The sequence below is a fragment of the Pongo pygmaeus genome, chromosome 12 (genome assembly GCF_028885625.2).
Source record: "Pongo pygmaeus isolate AG05252 chromosome 12, NHGRI_mPonPyg2-v2.0_pri, whole genome shotgun sequence".
Taxonomy (NCBI): domain Eukaryota; kingdom Metazoa; phylum Chordata; class Mammalia; order Primates; family Hominidae; genus Pongo; species Pongo pygmaeus.
This window is the reverse complement of record NC_072385.2, coordinates 29,709,763-29,737,309: the sequence shown is the minus strand read 5'-3', so window position 1 is coordinate 29,737,309 and position 27,547 is coordinate 29,709,763. Positions and strand designations below refer to the sequence as shown.

Here is a 27,547-nt window from a genome sequence, read left to right as displayed (position 1 = left end):
AATTTGGGGAAGACACAGTTTAGTCCAAAACACCATCTTTAAATTGAACCCTTTTTGTAGTTTTCTTTGTGTTTTTGTTTGTTTTAATAGAAATAGGGACATTTTAGCTACTTGACCTAGTAATCCTACCATTCACCTTCATTTGCTTCCTGGCTGGAAAGACTTTATTTATTTTTTTTGAGATGGAGTCTCGCTCTGTCGCCCAGGCTAGAGTGCAGTGTGCGATCTCGGCTCACTGCAAGCTCCACCTTCCGGGTTCACGCCATTCTCCTGCCCAGCTACTGTAGTCCCGAGTAGCTGCGACTACAGGCACCCATCACACACCCGGCTCATTTTTTGTATTTTTAGTAGAGACGGAGTTTCACCTCAGTCTCAATCTCCTGACCTCGAGATCCGCCCGCCTTGGGCTCCCAAAGTGCTGGGATTACAGGCGTGAGCCACCGTGCCCAGTGAAAGACTTTATTTCTTCAAGGGCAAGTGTGAAGTTACGTGTCCTGGGCAAGCTGAGGCACAGCCTTGAATTTCCTAAGAGAGATTTGAAAAATAGGGCAGCAGAGCTGGCCTTCTCTTCTTCAGAGCCAGGTTCTGTATCGCTCACAGTGGTTCATGTGGTTTTCATAAAATCCCCAAATCCTTAACCTGACTGTTATAGAACATTTCAGGTCTATAAAATATCTACCTTCTCCACTGTTACTCCTGTCCTGAAGTGTGTTCCACAGATTATAAGCTGTTCCTTTTAAAAGGGGTTTCATATAGGAGAGGGAACCTTCTGTGGTGGAGGGCTTTGTACAGTGAAAGTCCTGGGAATTATTTTAGAAAAGAAACCTATTTATCTTTGTTAAAGACTAGTAATTTCTCAAAGATATTTGGTGATAAATATACAGTACCTATTTATATCTTGTGGAACATGCTTTGGAGGAACTTGGTTCTCTAATCAATAACCAGGAGAAATTCAGTGGTAACTTGCCCCATCTCCAACCTCTTTAGTCCCTTGTACCCATAAATGTTTAGTGACCACATATGTGCTGCGCACAGTAATAAACAATTAGAATAGCTACATAAGAAGGAAAAACACAATAATAAGTTTTTGCTTTAGGAGACTCCACAGAATAATAATTGTATATTACACTAATAAATACGTTTCTTAATATGATCTGGTTACCTAATGAAAGAAAGGATTGACCCCAACGACTGTTACAGTTTGAAGAACCATTTCTACTTTTTCTTTGGATCTTTGCAGGGCTTTTTACCCGTGCATGCACTCTTCAGTGAAGGGCCCTCTGCACCTCATTCAGCCTTTGCTAGGTTTGTGCATCCAGCATATGGATTCCATCTCTATCCCATTTTCAGAGAACCACCATGATCACGCAGGCGTTCATAAAGTCTGCAATAATACAGTAGCTACGTAGCCAAGTGAAGCTAGTACAATTTGAGTTAAAGTTAAATAAAACTACCAATTCAGTTCCTCGCTTGCCCTGGCCACATTGCAGGTGCTCAGTGGTCACATGGAGCAAGGTTCTCCTGTATTGGATAGCAGACGAGAACATTTCCATCACTGCAGAAAGTTCAGTTGAACAGCACTCCTGTAGATGGTGAAAACTTTATTCTTTGAAGTTTACTCCTCTGTGTCTGTATTGGATAGCCAAGTTCTGGATGCCAAGGAGGGGATGTTATTGGCCACTTTTAACCTAGGGTAATAGTTCCCCTTCAAGGACAGATGCCAAGTCTTTGTCCCAGTTGCTTGACCGGGAGCCTCCTTGACTCTCTCTTTGTTGAGATTTGGTTCTAAAGGAGCATATTTTCCTTCACCTTTTCCTTAATAGGTGGCTGCAGTCTTTGGGCCCGGAGCCCCCCTTACTTTGTCCATAGAGTTGCCATCTTTCCCTTATAAACACCTACTTAATTGACGTATTTAGTTAAAACTAGCAGCCCTCTTCAAGGTTTTGGTCCTGGCTCCAAGTTTAATTTTCCCACCCCCACTCAATAGGAGTTGGAGGTACACCACACCCCCTGCCTCCCTCCCCCACCTCCGGTTAAGGCCATTTCATTCCATCAGATGAGCCTGCATGGTGAAGAGCTGTGCTTCTTTCATAGAGGGATGTCCACTTAGATTAGATTGATTATGTTAACTTGGTGATGTTTAATGTAGCCTTTCCTTTGCACCTGTAGTGCATAATAATTTTGTTCTAGTATACTGAAGATACTCTAAAATTTGAAACTATGGGTTTCTCCCCATGCCCATCCACCCCAACACATGCACACACTAACACAACCCAGGATGATGATTGTCTCTTGCTAATGTTGCAAGTCCCTGAGAACAGATTAGTTCCCCAGAACTGTAAGGGAAAGGTCATGGTCAGATTAAGGGAGTGGGAAGTGAGGCAACAATGGGAGGGACAAAAAAGAGACAGAAAGTCTTCCCTGATGTTAAGAAGTCTTATGACAAAAAAGAAATACAAAAAGAGCAAATTGAAGAAAACAGCCTTTCCTAAAAGCAAATAGCTGTGCAAAGTGTCTACCTTTGACAAACCAAGTATGTAATTTGTCTATTCCTTTGTGTTTCTCCTCCCCATTCTGAAAAGCACTTAGGTTTCACTTAAAATTTTACCTTTTGGTGAATGGTACTTCTCTGGAGGATTTTTTTTTTTTTAAGTTGTTAACTTGGGGTCTTTGGTATTTACTTGCCCTTTGTTCTGGCTTGGACTTTAAAATGGCACAATTGTGAACCAGCACCCTTAACGCCTTCATCTCACTTCCATTAAGGAATAAAGTGTCTGGGTTTAAACTTTTCTGACCCACATTGATGAATTCCTAACCTTGTGTTGTATACTGGTTCCAGAGGTTTTCCTGGCAGAACTTGTACTAGATGGTTTTTCCTCCTACTGAAGACCACTCAAGAGGATAGGAGCTATGAACAGCAGTTAGCAGACTTCACTCTGAGCTCTCTTTTTTAAAGACAGGGTCTTGTTCTGTCACCTAGGGTGGAATGGAATGGCAGGTTCATAGCTCACTACAGCCTCGAACTCTTGGGCTCAAGGGATCTTTCCAACTCAGCCTCCCAAGTAGCTGGGACTACAGGAGCACACCACCACACCCAGCTAATTCTTTTTTCTATTTTATAGAGATGGTCTCCCTCAGTTGCCCATGTTGTCCTCAAACTCAGACTGTTGGCCTCCAGCAATCCTCCTGCCTTGGCCTCCCAAAGTATTGGGATTACAGGTGTGAGCCACCACACCCAGCCTGAGTTCTCTTTTGATAAGTTCCTACAGAAGACCAGAAACACAATGCTGTCTTTTCCTCATTGATGGAAAATTTTTACTTGATGGTGTGGAACCATTTTAATAAGCATTATAGTTTCCCTCGGTTACTCCAAACCTCTTTCCCAAATTGTGGACCTTTTTAAAGCATTTAGGGCAAATTGAAGAAAACCAAGACTCCAACTTAGAGCAACAGAATTAATCAGTATCCTTTAGGTGGGGCTCAAACCTTATATCTCGCAGAATAGGACATAGGGACTGCTGCCTGCTGGCCCAGCTGTAGGAGAGTTAATATCTCTTCAGAGAGATCATCCTTTTGATTAAAAAAAAGTCTGTCTTCTACCCCCCACCACCAGTTGGTTTGGTTAGGGTCCTTCATCCTCACGTCAGTGGTACGTGTGATAGCATGTAACATTTCTGGACTTGGGCCCATTTTGTGAATTCTTGTTCTGTTTTTCACTGAAGAAATGTGGCTGATACCATTGTGAGATTTGGTGATGACTGAAATCATAATAGATCCCTTACATTTCGTGAGTTGGCTAGTATGTCTGTAAGTCACACTATAGACTTGTTTAAATGACAGTTGATTTCTTAGTTGATTTTGTGACTACGATACATATCTTGGTATTATTCACTAATAAAGTGACATTTTTGATAACTTGAGTTATACATATTTTAAAAGCTTCTGGTTCATCTATATGTGGAGTCTGAATTGAGAAGTAGAGTCTAGAAATACACCTACTAGCATGATTTTGCACTAAAAAATTCTTCAGCCTGTGGATGCTTCAGTTATGTTGCCTAAAGACTTTAAAGATTATTTTAAACTAGTTGTTTTGTGCATAAATGGTGGGTATTTTGTGTTAATAAACTTGTTATTAGTAGCTTATTCTGCATACTTAAAGAACTATATATATTCCCTTTCCTAGGAGTTGGACATTCAATGGAATCTAAGTTGGCATCTTTAGGAATTAAAACTTGTGGAGACTTGCAGTATATGACCATGGCAAAACTCCAAAAAGAATTTGGTCCCAAAACAGGTCAGATGCTTTATAGGTTCTGCCGTGGCTTGGATGATAGACCAGTTCGAACTGAAAAGGAAAGAAAATCTGTTTCAGCTGAGATCAACTATGGAATAAGGTTTACCCAGGTACTGATCATTGAACAGATTTTACCATCTGTTGCTCTTTACATTTTTACATAGTCCTATCTCTCCAACTAAACCATAAGACCCTCGATGCTTGAAATTAAGTCTTAAAACTGTTGTATCCCCAGAGCCTCAAGAAGGCCTTTTAAGGCACTGTGTGGTAAAGGTGTAGCCCCAGATAAGACTGAGACTGAGGAAACTTAGCTCTTGGGGAAATATACGAAAAGATTATGCTTTGGAGGCCAGTTATTAGAGAACTTGAGATTATAATTATTCTAATTAACAGTGAAAAAATAAAAAAGATGAAAAAATATTTTTAATGTTGAAATACTTTTTAAGCTGTAGTTAAAATTAAGTTTCAGCAAACCCCTCCTTATGCAAGCTTTTGGAAAGCTGCAGCACAGATGGCTGAGTAGTTTCCATTTTCCTTCAGATTATGGATTTGGATATGTCTTTTTTTTTTTGAGATGGAGTCTCGCTTTGTTGCCCAGGGTGGAGTGCAGCGGCGCAGTCTCAGCTCATTGCAACCTCCGTTTCCCAGATTCAAGAGATTCTCCTGCCTCAGCCTCCCAAGTAGCTGGGATTACAGGCACCCACCACCACGCCCGGCTAATTTTTTGTATTTTTAGTAGAGACGTGGTTTCACCATGTTGGCCAGGCTGGTCTCAAACTCCTGACCTTGTGATCCGCCCGCCTCAGCCTCCCAAAGTGCTGGGATTACAGATGTGAGCCACTGCGCCCGGCTGGATATGTCTTGAATTTGTATGTACAAACAACACCATATCATAAGGATTTGAAATGTGATGAGTTAATTACCCTCTGTGCCTACACTGTGGACCTCAGGAGTTTGTTTTCTTAGGCATGGAGACAGATGATGTTTGTTTGGGCTATACTCACAGTGTTGGAACACACATTTGATTAGCAGAACTTATTAACATAATTACAAAAGAATTTTCAACAAGTCAGTGATGGCATAGAAAAGAAAGAAAGGGGCCCGACGTGGTGGCTCACACCTGTAATCCCAGCACTTTGGGAGGCTGAGGCGGGCCGATCACCTGAGGTCAGGAGTTGGAGACCAGCCTGGCCAACATGGTGAAACCCCGTCTCTACTAAAAATACAAAAAAATTAGCCAGACATGGTGGCAGGCGCCTGCAATCCCAGCTACTCGGGAGGCTGAGGCAGGAGAATTGCTTGAACCTGGGAGGCGGAGGTTGCAGTGAGCTGAGATCATGCTATTGCACTCCAGCCTGCGGGACAAGAGCGAGACTTTGTCTCAAAAAAAAAAAAAAAAAAAGAAAAGAAAGAAAGGAAAAATGTCTTTTAAAAGTACTCATTACTTTCACTTTGTTGGGAAGGTGGGTATTTTTATTTAATAGTTGAGGGTATACCAAACAGTTTTTGTTGTTGTAGTTTTACTTTTTTGAGATGGAGTCTCCCTCTGTCACCCAGGCTGGAATGCAGTGGCATGATCTCAGCTCACTGCAACCTCCGTCTCCTGGGTTCAAGCGATTCTCCTACCTCAGCCTCCTGAGTAGCTGGGATTACAGGCGCCCGCCACCACGCCAGGCTAATTTTTGCATTTTTAGTAGAGATGAGGTTTCACCACGTTGGCCAGGCTGGTCTCGAACTCCTGACCTCAGATGAATCCACCAACCTCGGCCTTTCAAAGTGCTGGGATTACAGGTGTGAGCCACCGCGCCTGGCCACATTTCTTTTTAATAGATGCTGAGCATGATAGTGAGTAACCAACATGTTTAATATTCAAAGTTAAAATACTTGAGCACAATTATTAGGTATATAGGAAAGTGGAATGGAAGTTTCTCCATGTTTGTCTTTCCATAGCCAAAAGAGGCAGAAGCTTTTCTTCTGAGTCTTTCAGAAGAAATTCAAAGAAGACTAGAAGCCACTGGCATGAAGGGTAAACGTCTGACTCTCAAAATCATGGTACGAAAGCCCGGGGCTCCTGTAGAAACTGCAAAATTTGGAGGCCATGGAATTTGTGATAACATTGCCAGGTAAGCTCACCTCAGAAATTATATTGGTAATTATATTTCGGTACAGGTTGTTGTAAGTAATAGAAAATGAAGCAAACCAAGGAGGAGCTTGAATAAAGGCCTGTAAACCCATGTTATCTGGTATTCTGTAGAAGCAGGCATCAGCCCAAGGCATTCAGCTTCGGTTAATGCGCTTGGTTTCAGCCAGGCCCACACAGAGGAGGTTGGTTTGACAGCATTCCTGACCTTGGCAGCCTTTGCTTGGCATCTTTGGGCTGTTAACTTTACTGCACGGACAGAAAGAGAGGGCAAGGCTGCAGACCAAAGGGACTGCTATAGTTTCGGGACTTGGTGAAACTTTTTTCCTGAGGAAAATTTCAGTGTAGTTCTTAAAAACAATGATACAGGCCAGGTGTGGTGGCTCATACCCGTAATCCCAGCACTTTGGGAGGCTGAGGCAGCTGGATCACTTGAGGCCAGGAGTTTGAGACCAGCCTGGCCAACATGGTGAAACTCCATTTCCACTAAAAGTACAAAAATTAGCCGGACATGGTGGCATTCACCTGTAGTCCCAGCTACTCAGGAGGCTGGGGCAGGAGGATTGCTTGAACCCAGGAGGCAGAGGTTGCAGTGAGCCGAGATCGTGCCAATGCACTCCAGCCTGGGCAACAGAGCGACATTCTGTCCCAAAAAAATGATACACAAAGGCAGACTATAGTAGCTAGAAAAATGATGGTGAAGGAGAGCAACTTCATTTACATAGGCGTATAAATTTAATTGGTAAGAAGATGAATGAATCACTGTAATGTCTGAAAACTGGTAAAAGCATTTAAAAACCCTGTTTTGGTTGGTTGTTTGTTTTTGTTTGTTTTGAGACAGAGTCTGGCTCTGTGTTTTTGTTTGTTTTGAGACAGAGTCTGGCTCTGTCACCCAGGCCTGAGGGCAGTGGCACGATCTCGGCTCATTGCAACTTCTACCTCCTGGGTTCAAGCAATCCTCCTGTCTCAGCCTCTTGGGTAGCTGGGATTATGGGGCATACCACCATGCCCAGCGAACTTTTGAATTTTCAGTAGAGACAGGGTTTCACTATGTTGGCAAGGCTGATCTTGAACTCCTGACTTCAAATGATCCGCCCACCTCAGCCTCCCGTAGTGTTGGGATTACAGGCATGAGCCAATGTGCCCGGCCTGAAACACTCGTTTTTTATGTCAGGGCCAACTACTTAATATTAAACTTCATGTAAGATTTGTGACCAATATGAAGATGCGTGGTTTTACATGTCATTTTATATTACAGTGTGTTTCATCTGTGAAACCAGAGTTTTGAGATTTTTGACACTGAAAGCTACTTATAATATGAAGTATAGTTTCATTAAAGATTAGCTCATGCCAACCATACATGGTGCATTCATGTATATGATGATATTGCTAAGTCGTGAGATGACTGCTCTTAAACAGAGAAACTCCCAAGTTACCATGAAAGCAGGAATTATAAATTAGACTACATAATTCATAAAATACATTTTTTATCAGTTGGTTATCTTGAATTATATTTACCTACCTAAGTGTTATGATACACATGTATCTCAAATAGTAAATAGTGGTCATTTATTTATTTACTTTAAAAACTTATTTATGTAGAGACAGGATCTTGCTCTGTTGCCCAGGCAGGCCTTGAACAATACTTTTGCCTTGGCCTCCCAGCGTTTTGGGATTACAGGTGTGAGCCACTGTGCCCAGCTTTTAGTGGTCATTTCTATAAGCAGATGAAGTAATGTGATTATCTTCTTAAACATTTCTGTGGGAAAATCCAATTCAATTTATAATAATTTTTTCTGGGAATATTTCTTGTTTAAAGGCCTGGAACTTTATTTGTTCATTATACATGGAAAGGATCATCCAAAACACGAAATAACTTACCTTTGGAAAGAGAACTGGTAGTAATTTGTTAATCTGTTACTGAGTTAGTAATTCTGTTTGCAATGGGACAGCCTGCTCATGCCAGAGAAGCTCAAAAGGCTCTGAAGGAAATGGTGGGTGAGGTCAGCACATCTTTGAGACCTAATAATGCTGATGGATCATTTGGTCCTCCTTCAAGAGTTCTTAAAGATCTAAGAATTGTTTATTGGCTGTACTGTAAACACAATGAAAGGAGAGTCAAGAAACAACATACAGAGAATTCATCTTTCTCTTCTGAATATTTGCTGTACCTCAGCATACATAATCTTGGAACCTAAAACTTCTCTTGGAATCAAGAACATTGTGTTTACCATTCATTTGTGCTTTAGCTGGAAAATATGTATTTATTTGTGCATGTGTTAGCTAAAATGTACCTTTTTCTAAATTTCTCAACTTATTTTTAGTCGACCCAGGTGTCCGTTACCGTTTTTAACTTAAAGTTCCAGTGTTCCATAATTTTTCTTTCCCCCTTCGTTGCCAATGTAACTAATTTGGTATTTCTGGCTTCCTTGAAGGGAGACTATGGCATTCACTTTTATAATCTTCTTTGTAACTGTTTACAACTTTTCTATAACTCTTTTAAACCATTCCATACTACTTTAGTACTAGTGAATACATATGGAATGAAGCTTTTGTTTTTTAATTCTATCACTTACAGGACTGTAACTCTTGACCAGGCAACAGATAATGCAAAAATAATTGGAAAGGCGATGCTAAACATGTTTCATACAATGAAACTAAATATATCAGATATGAGAGGGGTAAGTGTATAGTAACATTGTAAATTCTGACTTGATGTAATGTTTCTCTCATTTTTGAGGCTTGCTCTCAAAAGGGTTATTGCTGGTGTATAGGGACTTTATATGTAGGTCTTTAGCTGCTTTGTAATACAAGGAAAAGAGAAACAAAAATTCTTGACTTCCTCCATTTTGATCTCCTTCATTTTAGAATAATTTTCTTAGATTCTTACCGTACTTTTCCAAGGTACCCCCAATTAACCAGGGGATAATACACATGTCCTCCCTGCTGTTGTTTCCTAGAAGTAGATATGACTGTGAGGAATATGAATACATAAATTTTGTACTTTTAAGTTCCTTTTTAATCAGAAACATACTCTGCTGTCTGCCGTATGATGACCTAGAAGGTAGTGAAACCACAGGCACATCAAGATGCCTTTGAAACAGGCAAGAGGCATCAAAACATCAAAACCATAGATTTTTGTATGTTTTTTTTTTTTTTTTTTTTTTGAGACAGTTTTTGCCCTGTTGCCCAGGCTGGAGTGCAATGGCGTTATATCGGCTCACTGCAACTTCCGCCTCCTGGGTTCAAGCAATTCTCCTTCAGCTTCCCAAGTAGCTGGGGGTACAGGCACCCGCTACCACGCCTAGCTAATTTTTGTATTTTTGGTAGAGACGAGGTTTCACCATGTTGGCCAGGCTGGTCTCAAACTCCTGACCTCAGGTGATCCACCCGCCTCAGCCTCTCAAAGTGCTGGGATTATAGGCATGAGCCACTGCGTCTTGCCCCCATCTCTACTAAAAATACAAAAATCAGCCGGGTGTGGTGGTGCATGCCTCATAGTCCCAGCTACTCGGGAGGCTGAGGCAGGAGAATCACTTGAACCCAAGAGGCAGAGCTTGCATGAGCCAAGATCGTGCCACCGCACCCCAGCCTGAGTGACACAGTGAGGCTGTCTCAAAAAAAAAAAAAAAAGAACCTTTGTAGGTTTAGTTTTATGTGTGCATGTGTAAGTAAAGGGTTGTTCTGGCTTGATGTGGGCTTTGTTGAAGGATTAGTCACTAAGCCAGCCGTAATTGTAATTTCTCCCTGAAATACTGTTATAATGGCACTTTATGGAGGGGTCTGTGGAGTACCTGCTGTTCATCACTCCCACCAATATTTTTTGAGAAGTATTTCATTTAAAAAAGATAAAAATAGTGAAGTTTCCAAGTAGACTGTCCTCTCAATTTTTTTTTTATCCTAATTTAAAACCTTAGTTGACGAGAACATCAGTGGAATACAGTATTCCACTTGTTTGGATTTTCTGATTTTAAAGACCTTTTGGTACATTTTGGGAGAATTGGATACTCTGAAGTTTGAGATGAATGACCACTCACTAGCTAGTTTAGAAATTGTTTTTGTAATAAGTCATATAGAATGCTGTTTGAATACTTTCATTTACCTTTATTCTAGAAATGGGATCTAGGAGATAGTGAAAAGGATTTGCTGAGGATTTTGCTTAGCTGAATTCATATTTTCACTTTAGTCTTCCTAGAAGCATACTCTTTATTCTGGGTTCTAGGTTGGGATTCACGTGAATCAGTTGGTTCCAACTAATCTGAACCCTTCCACATGTCCCAGTCGCCCATCAGTTCAGTCAAGCCACTTTCCTGGTGGGTCGTACTCTGTCCGTGATGTCTTCCAAGTTCAGAAAGCTAAGAAATCCACAGAAGAGGAGCACAAAGAAGGTTGGTGGTCATCAGTGTGGTTCTTTTTTAGGTGCTGCTTATGTCCTTGGAAAGACGGCAGTTGGTTTTAAAATTGACATAGCTTTATGTGATTTTAAAAATTTATATTCTTCATTATGATGAATCAATAATGAAGTTTTTTTATTTGTAATGGACAGAGGATTAAAGGCCCTGCCCGATGATCTGAAGAGGCTATTTTATATATTTTCTCTTTGTAGTATTTCGGGCCGCTGTGGATCTGGAAATATCATCTGTTTCTAGAACTTGCACTTTCTTGCCACCTTTTCCTGCACATCTGCCAACCAGTCCTGATACTAACAAGGCTGAGTCTTCAGGGAAATGGAATGGTCTACATTCTCCTGTCAGTGTGCAGTCAAGACTTAACCTGAGTATAGAGGTCCCGTCACCTTCCCAGGTACATTTTTATAGTTCTAAATATAAGTACATTTTATACTCCTAAATATAAGTACAAAAATACAAGTTTACAAATGAAAATGGCATTTTTATTTCTTCATCCGTTTAACCAAGAAAGGGAGAACGGGCCACTTGTTTGGGTAGATCATGATGTTGGATTCTAAATAAGCAATAATTGGGTTGAGTGAAAGTGCTTTTGCAAAGATTGGCCACTCTTGCAAGTTGTAAAGCATAGCTGAAAGGCAGTCCTCCTGTGGACTGATACCCACAATTAGTTACTCCTGGCAAGATAAGATTGGTCCACCCAGTTGATGGGATTACATGTTTCCAAAGGGCCAGATGTGCATGGACAGGTGGAAGGAGGCCCTGGCTAAAGGAACAGTGGATTCTGTCCTGTAAGTTAGAGAAAATTCAGCTTCTAGAAACCCTTTCTTCCATTGTGCTGCTCTCAGAGTAGAATTGTTTGTATTTTTGGGCAGTCTCTCATCTGAAAGGTGAACTTTTGACTCAGGACTGTTACCTGTCCAGAATTTTAACATGTGCCTCAGGCCTTCACCCCTCCCCAGGGGTGGGATCTAATTTGAGCTTCACCAAGGCTATTCATATCTGTTGGCCCCAATTGCAGGACATTCTGTGAGCATATTTGGACTTACCTGGTCATGTGGTAGTGGCTGGTAGTGTATACACTTCTCTCCAGACTACACATATTACTTCAGGCTTCAATGACAAAAGGCCAAGACGTTCCAAAAATGTGCTGATTTGGAGGTGGCTTTCCTAGCTTGATGGTCTGTACCTTACATTGATTATCCAGTGTTCAAACAAATTTAAAGTGGCGTGTTAACTCCCAAACACCTCATCTCTGAGCATGCTTTAACTTCAAACTCATGTTTGGCATTTTATAGCTGGATCAGTCTGTTTTAGAAGCACTTCCACCTGATCTCCGGGAACAAGTAGAGCAAGTCTGTGCTGTCCAGCAAGCAGAGTCACATGGCGACAAAAAGAAAGAACCAGTAAATGGCTGTAATACAGGAATTTTGCCACAACCAGTTGGGACAGTCTTGTTGCAAATACCAGAACCTCAAGAATCGAACAGTGACACAGGAATAAATGTAATAGCCCTTCCAGCATTTTCACAGGTAAGTTAAATATGGGAACCCTCTGCTGTAGTTTCAATATTCTCACCCCCCTGCTCCAACTCAGGACCTGTCTCACTTCCCTTTCTCTTCTGTATCTGACACCACATCCACCGGGGAGGGGAGGGGAGGGAAGAGTGGGCTTGTCTCCATCTCCTGCATCTGCAGGATGTAGACTTACAGAGCAGCCTCCCGCTGAAGCAGCAGGGAAGAGACGGGGGAAGGCATGGTAAGACAGAAACACACTGATCTGGCGCAAACACATCAATGGCCACACTTGAATACAACAGAGTGGAGATGTATAATCATGCATGGGGGACAGTAACAACCTGAGTTCCTGTTTCAATGTTTTGCTTCCCGTTTTCTACTAGTGCATTTTGCCCAGGTTGTTCTGCTGTTGTAGTGGGTTTCTTTAAGTTAGTACTCCTAATTCCTTATTCTTGCTCTAACCATTTTGAAGATTTAATCAGCTTTGATATTGGGGAACTGTTAAGAATTCGTACAGATCAGAAAAGTGAGATTTGAAAACAAAATCTATTTTGTGAAAAAGATAAACCAGCTACCTTCTAGAATTAGTTCAGGTTTGACGTTGACCTTGTCTTTTCCACTAGGTGGACCCTGAGGTATTTGCTGCCCTTCCTGCTGAACTTCAAAGGGAGCTGAAAGCAGCGTATGATCAAAGACAAAGGCAGGACGAGAACAGCACTCACCAGCAGTCAGCCAGTGCATCTGGTGAGCCTTGGAAGTGGCATGTAACAAAAATGAAGACAAAGAGTAATGGAGTCACTGTTGTCTAATTATTGCAGTATATTATGGGCAAAGTCTAAGCTGTTGCATTAAGAGCTCTGCATATTGGGATAACATCTGAAGTATACAGTATGAGTAAATATCGTCATATTTCTAGTTGGATTTGTGTCTGTACTTTCAGGATTTAAACACACCACTTTTTACTTTTTAAAAAGTTGGAATAGGACATTACCACAAATGTCTTAAATACTTGTTCAGCTAGTTGTCCTTTGAGATGAATACATTAAAGGATGTTGGTTCAAAATGCATCACAAACATCAAACCCACATGTGTTACTACCCATCGTAGATGAGCAACATGCCAGAGGTCAAATTAGTAAGTGGCAAAGCAAAGAGAGAATTGGAGAGCCTGTACTTTGGGCCATTGCCATTCACTGCCTCTCACTTGGGGCAGGAGGGGAGGTGTAGGCTAGGGAGCCTGTTGTATTTGGGAGGAGAAAAGAGAACCCAACGTACTGTCATCCAGACTATCCGTACTGTCATTTTGTTGAGGATCTTATATCCATCTTCTCTTAGTGCCAAAGAATCCTTTACTTCATCTAAAGGCAGCGGTGAAAGAAAAGAAAAGAAACAAGAAGAAAAAAACCATCGGTTCCCCAAAAAGGATTCAGAGTCCTTTGAAAAACAGGCTGCTTAACAGTCCTGCAAAAACTCTGCCAGGGGCCTGTGGCAGTCCCCAGAAGTTAATTGATGGGTTTCTAAAACATGAAGGACCTCCTGCAGAGAAACCCCTGGTAATTCCTTAACTTTGACCTTTATGAGATCTTAATGTACCTGGATAATGTGTGAATATAGCAATTTTATCCTTTGTTTTCTTAACAGGAAGAACTCTCTGCTTCTACTTCAGGTGTGCCAGGCCTTTCTAGTTTGCAGTCTGACCCAGCTGGCTGTGTGAGACCTCCAGCACCCAATCTGGCTGGAGCTGTTGAATTCAATGATGTGAAGACCTTGCTCAGAGAATGGATAACTACAATTTCAGGTTGGCTTGGCCTGTGTTAGATGGCCTAAGGCTGAGATGTAGTCGTCTCATGATTTGAGAACATAAACAGACTAAACTGTGTAGATTTAACCCATTTCTCTAACTCTGATAAGCTTAAAGCAGCTACCCCCAAATCTTTTAAATTCTGGGACTTGCTTTGAAAAGTAACAAAGCCTATTCCTTTGATAGCTGTTAGCGGCATAGCTGTAGAAATGCAGTTTTCCTTTATCCATGCATCTCTCTGACTTTCTTCTTCAAAAAGATAGACTGGTCCTCATTTGAAGTTTTTCCCCTTCCTAGATCCAATGGAAGAAGACATTCTCCAAGTTGTGAAATACTGTACTGATCTAATAGAAGAAAAAGATTTGGAAAAACTGGATCTAGTTATAAAATACATGAAAAGGTAGTAACTCATCACTTTTATCAAATGGGAAAAAATGGCATGTCACAATGGCTAATTGAGGGTATACTGAGTTGTTTTAAACTTTCTGGGAAACTGTACTCATTAGGGTTAATGAGAAAGTGATATCCTTTATTTTGCCATGTTGACTAAGTAGTAAATAAGGTTCCAAGTATGTTGCCCTCAAGGTCTTACATGTGATTAAAAAACCATAGGAAGTGGGCTGGGCACAGTGGCTCACACCTGTACTTCACTTCGGGAGGCTGGGGTGGGTGGATCGTTTGAGACCAGCGTGGCCAAAATGGCATAACTCCATCTCTACTGAAAAATAAAAAAATAAATAATCTGGGGGTGGTGGTGCCCACCTGTGGTCCCAGTTACTTGGGAGGTGGAAGCTGCGGCAAGCCATGATTGCACCACTGCATGGCTCTAGCCTGATTGACAGCTTGTCTCAAAATAAAAATTAGTGTCCTAGGATTTTATTTTTTTTGAGATGAGTCTCACTCTGTCGCCCAGGCTGGAGTGCAGTGGCAGGATCTTGGCTTACTGCAGCCTCTGCCTCCTGGGTTCCAGTGATTCTCCTGCCTCAGCCTCCCAAGTAGCTGGGATTATAGGCATGTGCCACCACGCCCAGCTCATTTTTGTATTTTTTGTAGAGATGGAGTTTTACCATGTTGGCCAGGCTGGTCTCAAACTCCTGACCTCAGGTGATCCACCCTCCTCGGCCTCCCAAAGTGCTGGGATTACAGGCATGAGCCACCGCACCTGGCCAGGACTGTTTTTTTTTTTTTTTTTTTTTTTTTGCCAAAGTCAATTTTTATATGTAAAAAGGAATAGTTAGTCTTAAGGACCTTTCCTAATTCCTAATGACATTTCTTCTCTCCCTACCTTTAGGTTGATGCAGCAATCTGTGGAATCGGTTTGGAATATGGCATTTGACTTTATTCTTGACAATGTTCAGGTGGTTTTACAACAAACTTATGGAAGCACATTAAAAGTTACATAAATATTACCAGAGAGCCTGATGCTCTCCGATAGCTGTGCCATAAGTGCTTGTGAGGTATTTGCAAAGTGCATGATAGTAATGCTCGGAGTTTTTATAATTTTAAATTTCTTTTAAAGCAAGTGTTTTGTACATTTCTTTTCAAAAAGTGCCAAATTTGTCAGTATTGCATGTAAATAATTGTGTTAATTCTTTTACTGTAGCATAGATTCTATTTACAAAATGTTTGTTTATAAAGTTTTATGGATTTTTACAGTGAAGTGTTTACAGTTGTTTAATAAAGAACTGTATGTATATTTTGTACAGGCTTCTTTTTGTGAATCCTTAAAAACTCAATTCTAGGAAGCAACTACTGTTCATTATACTAAAAGGCTGAAAAACCTCCAGGCCAGACTGCTAAGCTCTGAAATTCCTGAGAGGTCTCAGACCGGGATTCTACTTGTTCCAAGAAAGGGTAAAGCTTCTAATCCATCTTATTCTTGTCTCCAAGCATGAACACAGGAGCATGTTAAGAAAATCTTTACTACTTCCATGCGGAGAAATCTACATATTTTGAATTAGAAACACCCTCACACCCACTTGAAGATTTTTTTCTTGGGAACATTATGTCCCATAGATCAGAGGTGGTGTTGTCTTTGCTTCTACTGTCCATTGAGGAAACTGATGATAAAAAAGAACGGTATAGATTTTCAAACGTATATAAAATATTTTTATGCTGTATGTTATGCCGTAACTTTAAAATAAAAATACAGTTTAAAATTCTGTGCTAGTGGATATTTGGAACTTTTTCCTCAAACACCCCACACTGACTTCAACAAAACCCTAAAACTAGCTACAGATTATTACTACGAATGAATCATTAAGTAAGTTAGTTGTGTCTGCAACAATTTAGAAGCACTAAGCCCAAATATCAGGAAATGTGTGTATGATGGAATTTTCTAGGACAAAACAGATCAAGATGATTAATGTATAAAAATCTCAATCTACTGTTACCAGGTGCTGGCATACAAGGTAGTGTGATTGATTGATAGTTTAGTTTGTAAGATAATTCTTGTCCTAGGAGGACAACTTGTGGGAGAGAAGCTACACTAACATGGAAGCCTAACAGAGCTTACTGATGGATGTCTGTTTTCTTTATTGGTAGTTTGGCTTGGAATTGTGATGACTGATATTACAATGGACTCGTGACTACACAAGCAGGAAAAAGCAGCCAGCTGTGCTTTTACACCACAGTTTCACACAAAGCAGATAAAGAAATATCAGAATGCCTAATTTTCTATTTTATAAAAGCCCTAAAGGCATATGGCAGAAGAATGCTGGAGAAATCACTGTGGGAAGAATATGCATAAATAAAGAAGTAGTTCTTACATCAAAAAAGTCCCAAGAATCACAAAATCTGCAGAAGCTTGGTTAATCAAATACTGCAGTACTGATTTAATCAGTATAAAATCGAAAGAGCTTTAGATCTGTAATAAAAATCCAAATTTGGGGAAGGGCAAACTTTAAAACAGCAGCCAAGTAGAGAAGGGTTGGGGAAGGGAGAGGTGAGTGAACAGGCACATTGGAACTGTGGGGACATGTAATTGACCACTGTCAAACCAGTGTAAGTTTCTTGGTTTCTCATGGAAAACATTTTATACACCTATTTTTCTTCCTTCCATACTTAAGTCCATCATTGTCCAGATACGTCTGTTCCATTTTTTGTCTGATTTTTGTTGGGATATTACAACACAGTATTGCATTTACTCCAGTTCCTGCTCCATGTGAAAAAATTAGATGATTTCAAATACTTTCTTCAGCTCCACAATAAGCTGCCAGTCACTCTTCTGCATTTCGTCTCTGAACCAGTCTTTGAGTGCATCAATGGACTGCCGGCTGATCTGCAATGCCCAAGGCACAAACAGGGTAAACAGAACATAACAAACATGTGCCAAAGAAAGCTGTGGCCCCAGATGCCCGCTCTCACTGTTCTAAAGCTTAAGCAGAAATAAAAAACAGGGCTTGCCTGCCTAAGGGAGTAGAATTCCAAAATCACATCCGGTTTGCATGTCAGACACAAGGGGACCTAAAAGTCCTAGCTTTCTCTGTTGGTGCTGCTTTCCTGATGGAGCAACTTCCTCAACAGACAAGGCCCAGCTAGAGGTCAAGCCCTAATGGGGGATCCAGTCCCATCAGATTCTACAATCAAACTGAAGCCCAAGGAGCCACTAGGTACAGGTGACCCAAGAAGAGTGATTCCCTGTTTCTTAAAGTGTTCCACTTTTGCTTAAATACTTACCTTACTAACAAGAATGTCTGTAGCTTCAAAATGTCTTCCAAACATTTTGGGCGACTCACCAGGGATAGGTTCTATTTTTACACAGACTTCTTGTCCTTTTTTTGCAACATCCACTTGTTTATGATTTATTTCAATACTTGTTACTATTCCGATGTCAACAAACTGTAAAATAAGAACAAATTAAAATGCATGCAGAAGAATTCATGCCAATCACAGGCGCCATGGCTGCATAGCTGAAGTTAAGAACTGGAGCAAAAGCCTATTTTAAAAGTCATGGCAGTGCGATCCTTTCATCACTTAAGGTCTCACCGTGTAACATTTTGGTAAACTAGGCTGGCACCACCAACACCCTATTTCCTTCATGATGGTTGTAAGAATGACAGGAGATAATGTGCTTTGCAAAACATTCCAAGTGCCCTGTTGACCAAATGTCATTTCCTATTTTTGCTCTACCATTTCACGTGACAGGTGCCGTAATAGGAGGGATCAGCAGGCACAAAAGGTCTGAGTCAGGAACGAGCTTGAATTGAAGTGGCTGATGGGAATGAAGTCAGAGTGAGGACCAATCCTGAAATTTTAAGAATGATGGCCTGTGAGCAGATGAGTGATGTGATCTCAGTTTGGGGCAAAAAACCCTGCCTCCTTTGTGGAGAAAAAGATTCAGGAGAGTAAGAGTGAAAACAGGGAGAGCTCTGGTTGGTTTAGGAGGCCAAAGCCACATAGAAAGTAACACAAATAAATGTCCAGGCTTAGTCTACTGAAATGGTAGAAAAGCAATGACAACTTGTAAGTGCCATTGCCCATTACAGGAACCAGGTTTGGGCCAGGGAAAGTACTAGATGAGCCTGGAACATCTCACTGAACCAGAAAGGAAGATGATGCTCAGACTGCTGTGTGACAAGGATACAGGAGCCAGTTGAGCTCCTACCAACCACACTAGAAAATCTGAGTATCAAAAGAATAAAGGTAATGGATTATATTTAAAAAAATATTAAAAAAAAAAAAACCCATTGAGTCTATGACTCAATAAAAAGGTCAGTGGGAAGATGTTCTTTGTAAGAAATGGGGGGGACAGGTATATCCACAATTTTGCAAACATCTACGTAATAGTTGACTTAGGCAACGCTTGCCAGTGGGTACTAAAGCCACTGGGATAAAGGCTGTTGAGAAACAGGATATCCATTAGGAACTCCAGGTACCAGACAGATTACAGAGTAATTACAAAGGGGCAAGTTTCTAATGGAGATGGTTGGCGTCTAGCACTTTCCCCAGGGAATCAGAGCATCAGCAGCAGTCAGACAGGCTGGGTCATGCAAGAGGCAGGCACACAGGGAAACTGCATGAGCGTCTTTCCAATAATTCTAACCTGTGTCTAGTCGGGAGGGAGAGAAACAGATAAATCCAAATGGAGGAGGAATTTGCAAAACAACCGGGACACTTCAAAAAGAATGGACGACTGTTCTTGACTGAGGCTCAGCCACAAAACAAGCCCCAGTGCAATGCAGCTTGCAGGGCACTGGGCCAGATTGGTGGGGAGAGTTACCAAGACATCTTTGGAATAACTGGTGAAATGTTGTTGAGGGCTGCAAATTATAGGATATTGTTGAAATATTACTAATTTTTCTTACGTATGCTGACAGAAAGGGAAGGTAAACATGAGTGTTCATTATACTAGTTTTTAAACTTTTCCACAGGCTTGAAACCTTTCAAAATAAAATAAAAAGCAATAATGTAAAGTGCCTTGGAGCCCCAATTAACTGAAGCACTGAGATCAGCACTGAGTCAACACTGACTATGGAGCACTGATATTTACCAATACTGAGGCACAACAGAAGGTGACAGGCTCTGCTTGTTTTAAAGTTACCACATTTTCTTCCTGAGGTAAAAACACTGAAACATTTGTTAAGAAGGTGGAGACCACACTAAATACACACTACAGTACTGTGAACTACAGGCACAAAGCTGTGTTGGTACGACTCTTGGACACTCATTTACTGCTTTAAGAAATGACCCATAAAATGTACAAGTAGAACTTACATTTTTGCTTGGGACACACATGGGTGTCCCCTGTTTCACCTGACCTGCTTCCACCGTCACCCCCATCACTATCGGATCTCGAGAATTAAAAATGTACTGAGGGAGGATTTTCATCTTGCAGGGAAATACTGCTATGTGCCTGAAAGGAAAAAAGAATTTTAAGCTTACAGAATCACTTAAACATAAAAAGAAAAACTGCAGCTGAACATCAGGCTTCTCCCATTAGAGGAAAGCAGCTTTCCCCAGTGGCCACAGGAGAGGGGCAGGCAGGGTGCTGCAGCCCAGGGCCACCCCATGCCCAGGGCGCTTCTTCCTTGTTAACCTCCTCCTTCCCATTCTGTTGCTTCCCAAGTCTTTGCTTTCTTCTCTTTTAAAGCCCTACCTCCAAAAGAAGCTGCATCACAGGAGCATTCTGTTCCTAGTCTAAAACACTGAGCTTGGCTGCTGAAGATGTCAGCCACAGTCTGGGGCTTAGAACCTAGGCAGTACCTGGTGACAGGTCTTCGTTTGGCACATGTGTAGGCTACTGGGGGATCACATAGGCATCAAATCGTATTATCACCCTCCTTTTCTCCACCACGTTCCCAAACCATTGATCCAAAAGGCCACTACATAATTACCCTGTTTATTGAGCACACGCTTAAAATGCTTTAAAAGTTTCCAGCAGTCTTCTTAGGTAGAATTCTTCTCACTTCAGATTTCATGATCTAAAGTGAGCATATACCAGTCTAAATCCTAATATTTACTAGTAAGCTCCATTTAAAAATGTATCCCAAACTACACCATCACTACTATCATCACTGTGGTCTGAATCACCTAGACCTCTTGCTTGGACTATGGGAGCCTCCTGACAGGCTCTTGCGACTGACTTCCTAACAACCCAAGGTCCACATAACAACCCAGTTAACCAGTCTGATTGTGAACACACAGCCTCGGCAATGCCTTCTTGCAAAACTCAGAGAAGCTCAATCCTTCCCATGGCCTGTAAGATCCCTGACAATACAGGTCCCGCCACCCTCTCTGACCTCATTTATCACTGTCCCCTCTGGTCACTCTGCCTCGCACTGCTGTTCTCTCTGGACACTCCCCATGTGCCTGTGTGGCTTACTCTGTCTGAAGAGATGAGATGCCTTCCCAAACCACATCATTAATCACAGTCCCTCCTCTCCTTATCTAGGCCCTTCCCTGCTTTATTTGGTTTTTCGGCACTTCTCAACATGTGTCAGTTGTCCCGCTATAAGAGCATGTCCCAGACCAGGCACAGTGGCTTACACCTATAATCCCAGCACTTTGGGAGGCAGAGGCAGGTGGATCACTTGAGCTCAGGAGTTCAAGACCAGCCTGGCCAACATGGCGAAACCCTATCTCTACCAAAAATACAAAAAATTAGCCAGGCATAGTGGTGCGAGCCTGTAGTCTCAACTACTTGGGAGGCCAAGGTGGGAGGATCACTTGAGCCCAGTAGGCAGAGGTTGGGGTGACCCATGATCATGCCACTGTACTACAGCATGGGTGACAGAACGAGACCCTGTCTCAAAGGGGAAGGAGGAGGGAGGCTGGCCTGGTTCTCTGCTGATGCCTCCTCTACCACTGCAGCAATGTAGGTACTGTGAGTACTTGGAAAGTTTGGTACAGGAATGGACTTCTCTCCCACAGAATCTCTTATTTCCCAGTTTTCCTCACTCAAGTTTTGTTACTTCCAATCTATATAATCCCAGATGAGCAAGATAAAGTCCCTAAATTTAATAACTACGAACCCATTAACAAGACCCAAGTCTGCCAAGATTATTAAACTGAAGTCACAGACAAGACTTGTTTGCATACTGCTGGAATGTCCCCAGTATGTTGGGTTTCTGGTTTGTAACACACCATTTCAGGATGCAGCCTCTGGTAGACGAGTAAATGCCATGATTTTGCTGTTTACAGCCCTTTCTGGAATTCAGTAATTCTCAGTCATGTTCATTAACGAAGACTCAAAGTAAATAAAAACAGTAACTTACTTAAATTCTTCTTGTTTCTGTTTCTTGTAGTCTTGTCTATATTTTGTAAAGGCATCAAATAAATGATAAATAATTTCTGCACTAAAAATTCTAACTCCTAAACTATCAGCCATTTCTTGTGCATCTCGTTCAATTCTCACATCGAAGGCCAAAATTACTGCATACCTAAAAGGTTAAAACACATCAAAGACCATTCAATGAAAAACAGAGTATGTCATAGAGGACAGTTTTTTAAGATAGGACAGTTTTAAGATAGGTAAGTAACATGAAAGCCTTCATAGCAGGAGAAATTACTTACTGAGGGTCATGTTCCAACATCACTGAAGCCTTCATAACATCTTTTTTATGCACTGGGCCAATGTTAATTCCTGCATACTGAAAAAATGGGAGTTTCCATGTTTATCTGTATGTATCAGGTAATGGCGATGGCACCAAAAACCACGACCAACCACCATTCACTTGTGGAGCGAGGTGTAATTACTTACGGGCACTTCTGATGTTTTCAGAAATTCCAGTAGAGCTTCCAAAGAACCCAGTGTAGATGCCTGGACATAGACTCCTTTTTCTTCTAATTTGATAGCATTTAGTGTCTGCTTTAACTCATGGATCAATTCATCCTTGAAAAGAAATCAGATTTGATAAGGTTGTCAACACACCTCTATCCTCAGCAGTCTAAAATTAAATTGTGTTTCTCTCTTTGGTTAAGTACTTATCTGCAAATATGAAACTAAGGCTTAGATAGAGCAAGGCATCACAGAACCTGTGCTGGAATGGAGGAGGAGATTTGGGGGCCATACCCTAACTGTATCTCGCTTCACCTTTGTCTTAGGTTTACTAACTTTGAAATATGTTTAATCTCCGCTCCACTTGGCAAATACAGTAGATGGGTGGGCAGAATTAAACAGTAGAGAAGAAAAATTTTTTAAAAGTTAAAAAAGCACCACATAAATGTGTTATGATAGCCCAAAAGTTCAGCTTGACTGTGCTAACTAGGAAATACCATAATCTCATGATCTCAGCAGCTCCTTCCTCCATCACTGCTTGTCTGGAAATGGAAGAAGAGATTTTTAACCAGAAATAAGTAAAACAAGTTTATCAATGCCATTGAAGGGACGTAAGTCCACTCCATACTCAGGACTGGCTGAAGAGACAGGCCTGCCCTGTTCTCTCACTGGCCCTGAGATAGCTTATTCCCAACAGCATGACTTGATGCTGCCTACATAATAAACATGGCCTCAGGACGCAAGAGCCACGTGCTGGGAACAGTTGTATTTTCTCTTTGGCAAGTGAACAAACTATGGCTCAAAGTCCACTTTTATGAAACTACAATGGACATTGGCCAAAAAGAATATACAATTTCTAGCTTTTTTTTTTTTTTTTTTTTTTTTTTTTAACACAGGGTCTTGCTGTCACCCAGGTTGGAGTGCAGTGGCACGATCTTGGCTCACTGCAGCCTCTGCCTCCCAGGTTCAAGTGATTCTCCTGCCTCAGCCTCCCAAGTAGCTGGGACTACAGGTGTGCATTCACCATGCCCAGCCGACTTCTAGCTTTTGACTCATTTTTTAATTTGAATAAAATGCATTATTTTTATAATTCTAGTACACATAAAAATTATACCAATTTCTATGATTGTACAAACTGAAGTAATTCAAAAGCATCAAGTTTGCTAAGAGGCCAAGAGATGGCAGGCTTCACAAAGACAAAGCCAGTTTTGGTCACCATCCTAGCATATGCAATGCTGACACATGCCAGAACTCAAATAGCTTTTGAGGAAAAAAAATTTTAAATGAACTTACTTTAAGAACAGGGATTTCATCTTCTTTATAAGCCACGAGGAGGGGTAAACCAGCCAATGTTTTCTCCAGGTCTTTTCCAAGAATCTTTACCCCCTGAGCTGCTTCTACTTCTTTATGCTTTTCATACTGGTTCTACAGAGATAAAAGCATTTATTACGAAATGTACTTTAAAAGTGGTTAGCAGTAGGAGATGATATAAGAGAATCTCATCATGATATTAGAGAGAGGTTTCTTAAACGACGCACAAAAAGCAATAATCACAAAATAAAAGACTGATAAATTTAACATTAAAATTAAGTATTTCCATTTCTCAAAATACTACAGGAAAAAAAAAAGTCACAAGAGTAGAAGATATTGTAAAACACACCAACTAATAAACCAGTATCCTGAATATATAAGTGCATATAAATCTGTAAGAAAGATAATGCAGAAGAAAAATGTACATTTCACGAAGGAGGAAATAAATGGCCAATAAACATTTTTAAATGACCAACCAGGGTAACAATTAGGCAAATACACACTGAAATGGCAATGAGCTACACACTTACCAGAATGGCAAAAAAATTTAAAATCTGACATCCAAGAACTGATGAAGATGTAAAACAATGAAACTAAAATATTGCAGTTGAGAATATAATTTGTTACACCCGCTGTAGACAAGTGTGACCTTCACTCCTAGGTATACATACCCTGGGAAACTGGCACAAACACATCAAGAGATATACACAAAAGTTCACAGCAGCAACATTGTTAGTAACAACAAAAATCAAAAACTGGGCCAGGTGCGGTGACTCACTTAGGGAGGCTGAGGTCAGGAGTTCGAGACTAGCCTGGCCAACATGGCAAAACCCCATCTCTACTAAAAATACAAAAATTAGCCAGGTGTGGTGGCATGCATCTGTAATCCCAGCCTGGATGACAGACTGAGACTCTGTCTCAAAATAAAATAAAATAAAATAAAATAAAATAAAATAAAATAAAATAAACATAAAAAACTGGAGATCACCTACATTTCCCATCAACAGAACAGATAGATATGTTGTGATATAGTCACACAATGGATTAGAAATCTTAAAATTATATACTTTTCTTTTTCCACTAAAGGAAGCCAGATACAGGCCAGGCATGGTGGCTCATGCCTATAATCCCAGCACTTTGGGGAGACCAAGGTGGGCGGATTGCTTGAGCCCAGGAGTTCAAGACCAGCCTGGGCAACATGACAAAGTCCCATCTGTAAACAAATTAGCCAGGTGTAGTGGTGCGTACCTATAGTCCCAGATATTCAGGAGGCCGAGGTGGGAGGATCACCTGAACCCCGGAGAGGTTGAGGCTGCAGTGAGCTATGACTGCACCACTGCACTCCAGCCTGGGCGACAGCTATAAAAAGAGCCAGCTATATATATATAAAGAGCCAGCTATAAAAGTACACACTGAGAATAACTCCATTTCTACATAAAGTCTACAGACACTTATAAGGGAAGTACTCTTAGACACAAAAACAAAGCAAAGCAAGGATATTTGTTACTGTCATAAAACGCAACCATGGTTAACTCTATGAAAGGTCAGGGGGTAGGAGGGGAAGGCGGGGGAGTTGATCAGGAAGAAGCACACAGGAAGCTTCTGGGTGCCAGCAGCGTTCTGATTCTCCATCTGGTTGCTTCTCAAAAATGTGTTAAACCTTTCTTCTATGTTTTGTGTACTTTTCAGGAGCAATGTTTTATTTCACAATTAAAAATGTTAATAAAAACTACAGCTGACCCTTGAACAAAATGGGCTTGAACTGCATATGTCCACTTATACTCAGATTTTCTTCCGCCTCTGCCACCAAACACAGCAAGGCCAACCCCTCTCCTTCTTCCCTCTCAGCTTACTCAACATGAAGATGAGAATGAGGACCATTATGATGATCCATTTCCACTTAACAAATAGTAAATCTATTTTCCTTATGATTTTCTTAATCACGTTTTCTTTTCTCTAGCTTGTTTTACTGTAAGAATGCAGTATGTAATATATAAAACATACAAAACATGTTAAACGACTGTTTATGTGATTGGTAAGGCTTCTGGTCAATGGTAGGCTATTAGGAGTTAAGTTTTTGGGGAGTCAAAAAATATATGTGGAATTTCAACTGGCCAGGGAGTCAGTGCTCCTAGCCCTCATGTTGTTCAAGAGTCAACCATAGTTAGCAGTGTAGAACCAAAACAATGTACTTTAGAATCTGGCAAAGGCCTAGTCTGGTAAGCAGGTACTTTCACACATCTCTACTCTGACAGACAGGCCTTCCTGTATGATGACATCTAAAATAAAAGGGAGAGCGAGGGATGTATGTGTTCTGTATTAAGTCAAACAGCTTTCAAAGTGAGGAAACAATCTCAGCAGAACTTCTAAACACTGTACAAGTCCCCACGTGTCAACGCTTCCCACCTCAGCGTACCTTCACTCGTAATTCCTTCATAGGAGGAGGTAACAGGAGGCCTCGAATCTGAGTTACAATGGGCCCTTCTACTCCAGGAACAATGATTGTATCTCCTTCCTTCAAACGCCCATTGATCAAGATGACATCTATAGTGGTGCCCATCCCCGGGAGAGCTTTAACCTAAAAGGCATTATTGCAAAGAGAAAGACATACATACAATGCACCATGTTCATTAAATCTAAAAGTAGTAAATATCCTCCACTCAAGGAACTTGCTATTTTTAAAAAAAAAAACAATAAACTGAACAGTTGATCATTACCTCCATCACCTGTGCTCTCAGCTCTTCACAGTGTGCAAGTCTCTTGCTCAACATGGTCTGAGTTAACTCGACAAGAAGGTAGATCAGACTTCCCATGCCATCACCAGTATGTGCAGAGGTAGGTACCAAAGACACAAAAGTGCGGGGATCTTTATTCTCATAAAACAAAGCAGCATTCAAACCCTAGGAGCAAAAATTATCCAAAACGCCAGGCTGTAAAGAAAACGTATCTGGAATAGGTGTGACTAACTAGAAGCCGGATGAGCAAATGGCTCATCAATTTGAAACTCCTCATAAACACTAATAATGATCATGTATATCCTATAAGCATTAACTGTATTACAGCAAAGTAGTTCTAAGTCAACTCAGTTTTCTAAATTAAAGTATTCAGACTGCAAAGAAAAAGGAGAAAAGGGAAGAAGAATTTAAAAAAAGTAATTGCTGTCAACAGAGGAAAAGAACCAACATTAATGAAAATGCTGACTTCATTATAAAGATAATATAATACATATTCTGAGATAGGCTCTTCAGAAGAAGGAAGGCCTTCTTACCTGCTGTGCAAATTCTACAATAATAGCCTTTGCTCGCTCCTCAAATTCATCTTTTGTATTCTTTTTCTGCTTCTTTAAAGTAGCAGCCACATCAGAGTCAGGACTCTTTTTCCAATCATATAACCTATCAATCTGAAAAAGTTTTTTCATGAGAAAGATCTCTAAAAAATTCAGAACATTCAAGAACTGTATTAATAGCTCCAGAAAATTCCTCATGTATGTCTCATATGTACAACAGTGTGACTTACTTACTCATACACTTTATTGTACCAAAAGCTCCTTTCAGACTGCTTATCGGCACCTGCTCTTAAATTAGAAACTGCTGTGGTGCCATGCTGCCCCTGTCAACCTCCATGAGTTCCTAAGTGGCTGCCATTTGTTTGCAAAAGATAATATCCTAGAATTATCCTAAGACTATTAATGTATATTGTTGGAATTCCAAAACAGTTTTTGTAACAAATCAATCAATCCCAGCAAGTACCATCACTATAAAATTATATGCCAAAAAATTAAAAAATATATATTTTCTAAGGGAACAGCCTATTTTAATTATTTTATTGCTCAAATTAGGGTTAAATCTGTTTTGTTAATGA

General features: G+C 40.8%; 2 protein-coding genes across 18 annotated transcripts in view; one reads left to right on the top strand and one right to left on the bottom strand.

The window, feature by feature from the left end:
• The window catches only part of REV1 (REV1 DNA directed polymerase), an 89,499-nt gene extending 73,180 nt beyond the window's left edge, over positions 1 to 16,319 (top strand). For all 16 annotated transcript variants that reach the window (XM_054476670.2, XM_054476672.2, XM_054476668.2 and 13 more), the window contains 11 exons: positions 4,184 to 4,404; positions 6,245 to 6,417; positions 9,013 to 9,115; positions 10,657 to 10,822; positions 11,041 to 11,237; positions 12,139 to 12,372; positions 12,981 to 13,101; positions 13,692 to 13,909; positions 13,998 to 14,154; positions 14,455 to 14,557; positions 15,449 to 16,319. In XM_054476670.2, coding sequence (XP_054332645.1) covers positions 4,184 to 4,404; positions 6,245 to 6,417; positions 9,013 to 9,115; positions 10,657 to 10,822; positions 11,041 to 11,237; positions 12,139 to 12,372; positions 12,981 to 13,101; positions 13,692 to 13,909; positions 13,998 to 14,154; positions 14,455 to 14,557; positions 15,449 to 15,560 — 1,805 coding nt within the window. In that variant the 3' untranslated portion in view covers positions 15,561 to 16,319. The remainder of the gene's footprint in view (positions 1 to 4,183; positions 4,405 to 6,244; positions 6,418 to 9,012; positions 9,116 to 10,656; positions 10,823 to 11,040; positions 11,238 to 12,138; positions 12,373 to 12,980; positions 13,102 to 13,691; positions 13,910 to 13,997; positions 14,155 to 14,454; positions 14,558 to 15,448) is intronic.
• Positions 16,320 to 16,963: 644 nt separating this feature from the next.
• Positions 16,964 to 27,547, bottom strand: part of EIF5B (eukaryotic translation initiation factor 5B) — a 63,488-nt gene continuing 52,904 nt past the window's right edge. For both annotated transcript variants that reach the window (XM_054476677.2, XM_054476678.2), the window contains exons 15-24: positions 26,955 to 27,086; positions 26,404 to 26,586; positions 26,103 to 26,264; positions 23,669 to 23,800; positions 22,358 to 22,489; positions 22,171 to 22,247; positions 21,873 to 22,037; positions 19,873 to 20,011; positions 17,836 to 17,997; positions 16,964 to 17,437 (exon numbers count right to left, since the gene is read on the bottom strand). In XM_054476677.2, the coding sequence (XP_054332652.1) occupies positions 17,330 to 17,437; positions 17,836 to 17,997; positions 19,873 to 20,011; positions 21,873 to 22,037; positions 22,171 to 22,247; positions 22,358 to 22,489; positions 23,669 to 23,800; positions 26,103 to 26,264; positions 26,404 to 26,586; positions 26,955 to 27,086 (1,392 nt within the window). In that variant the 3' untranslated portion in view covers positions 16,964 to 17,329. The remainder of the gene's footprint in view (positions 17,438 to 17,835; positions 17,998 to 19,872; positions 20,012 to 21,872; positions 22,038 to 22,170; positions 22,248 to 22,357; positions 22,490 to 23,668; positions 23,801 to 26,102; positions 26,265 to 26,403; positions 26,587 to 26,954; positions 27,087 to 27,547) is intronic.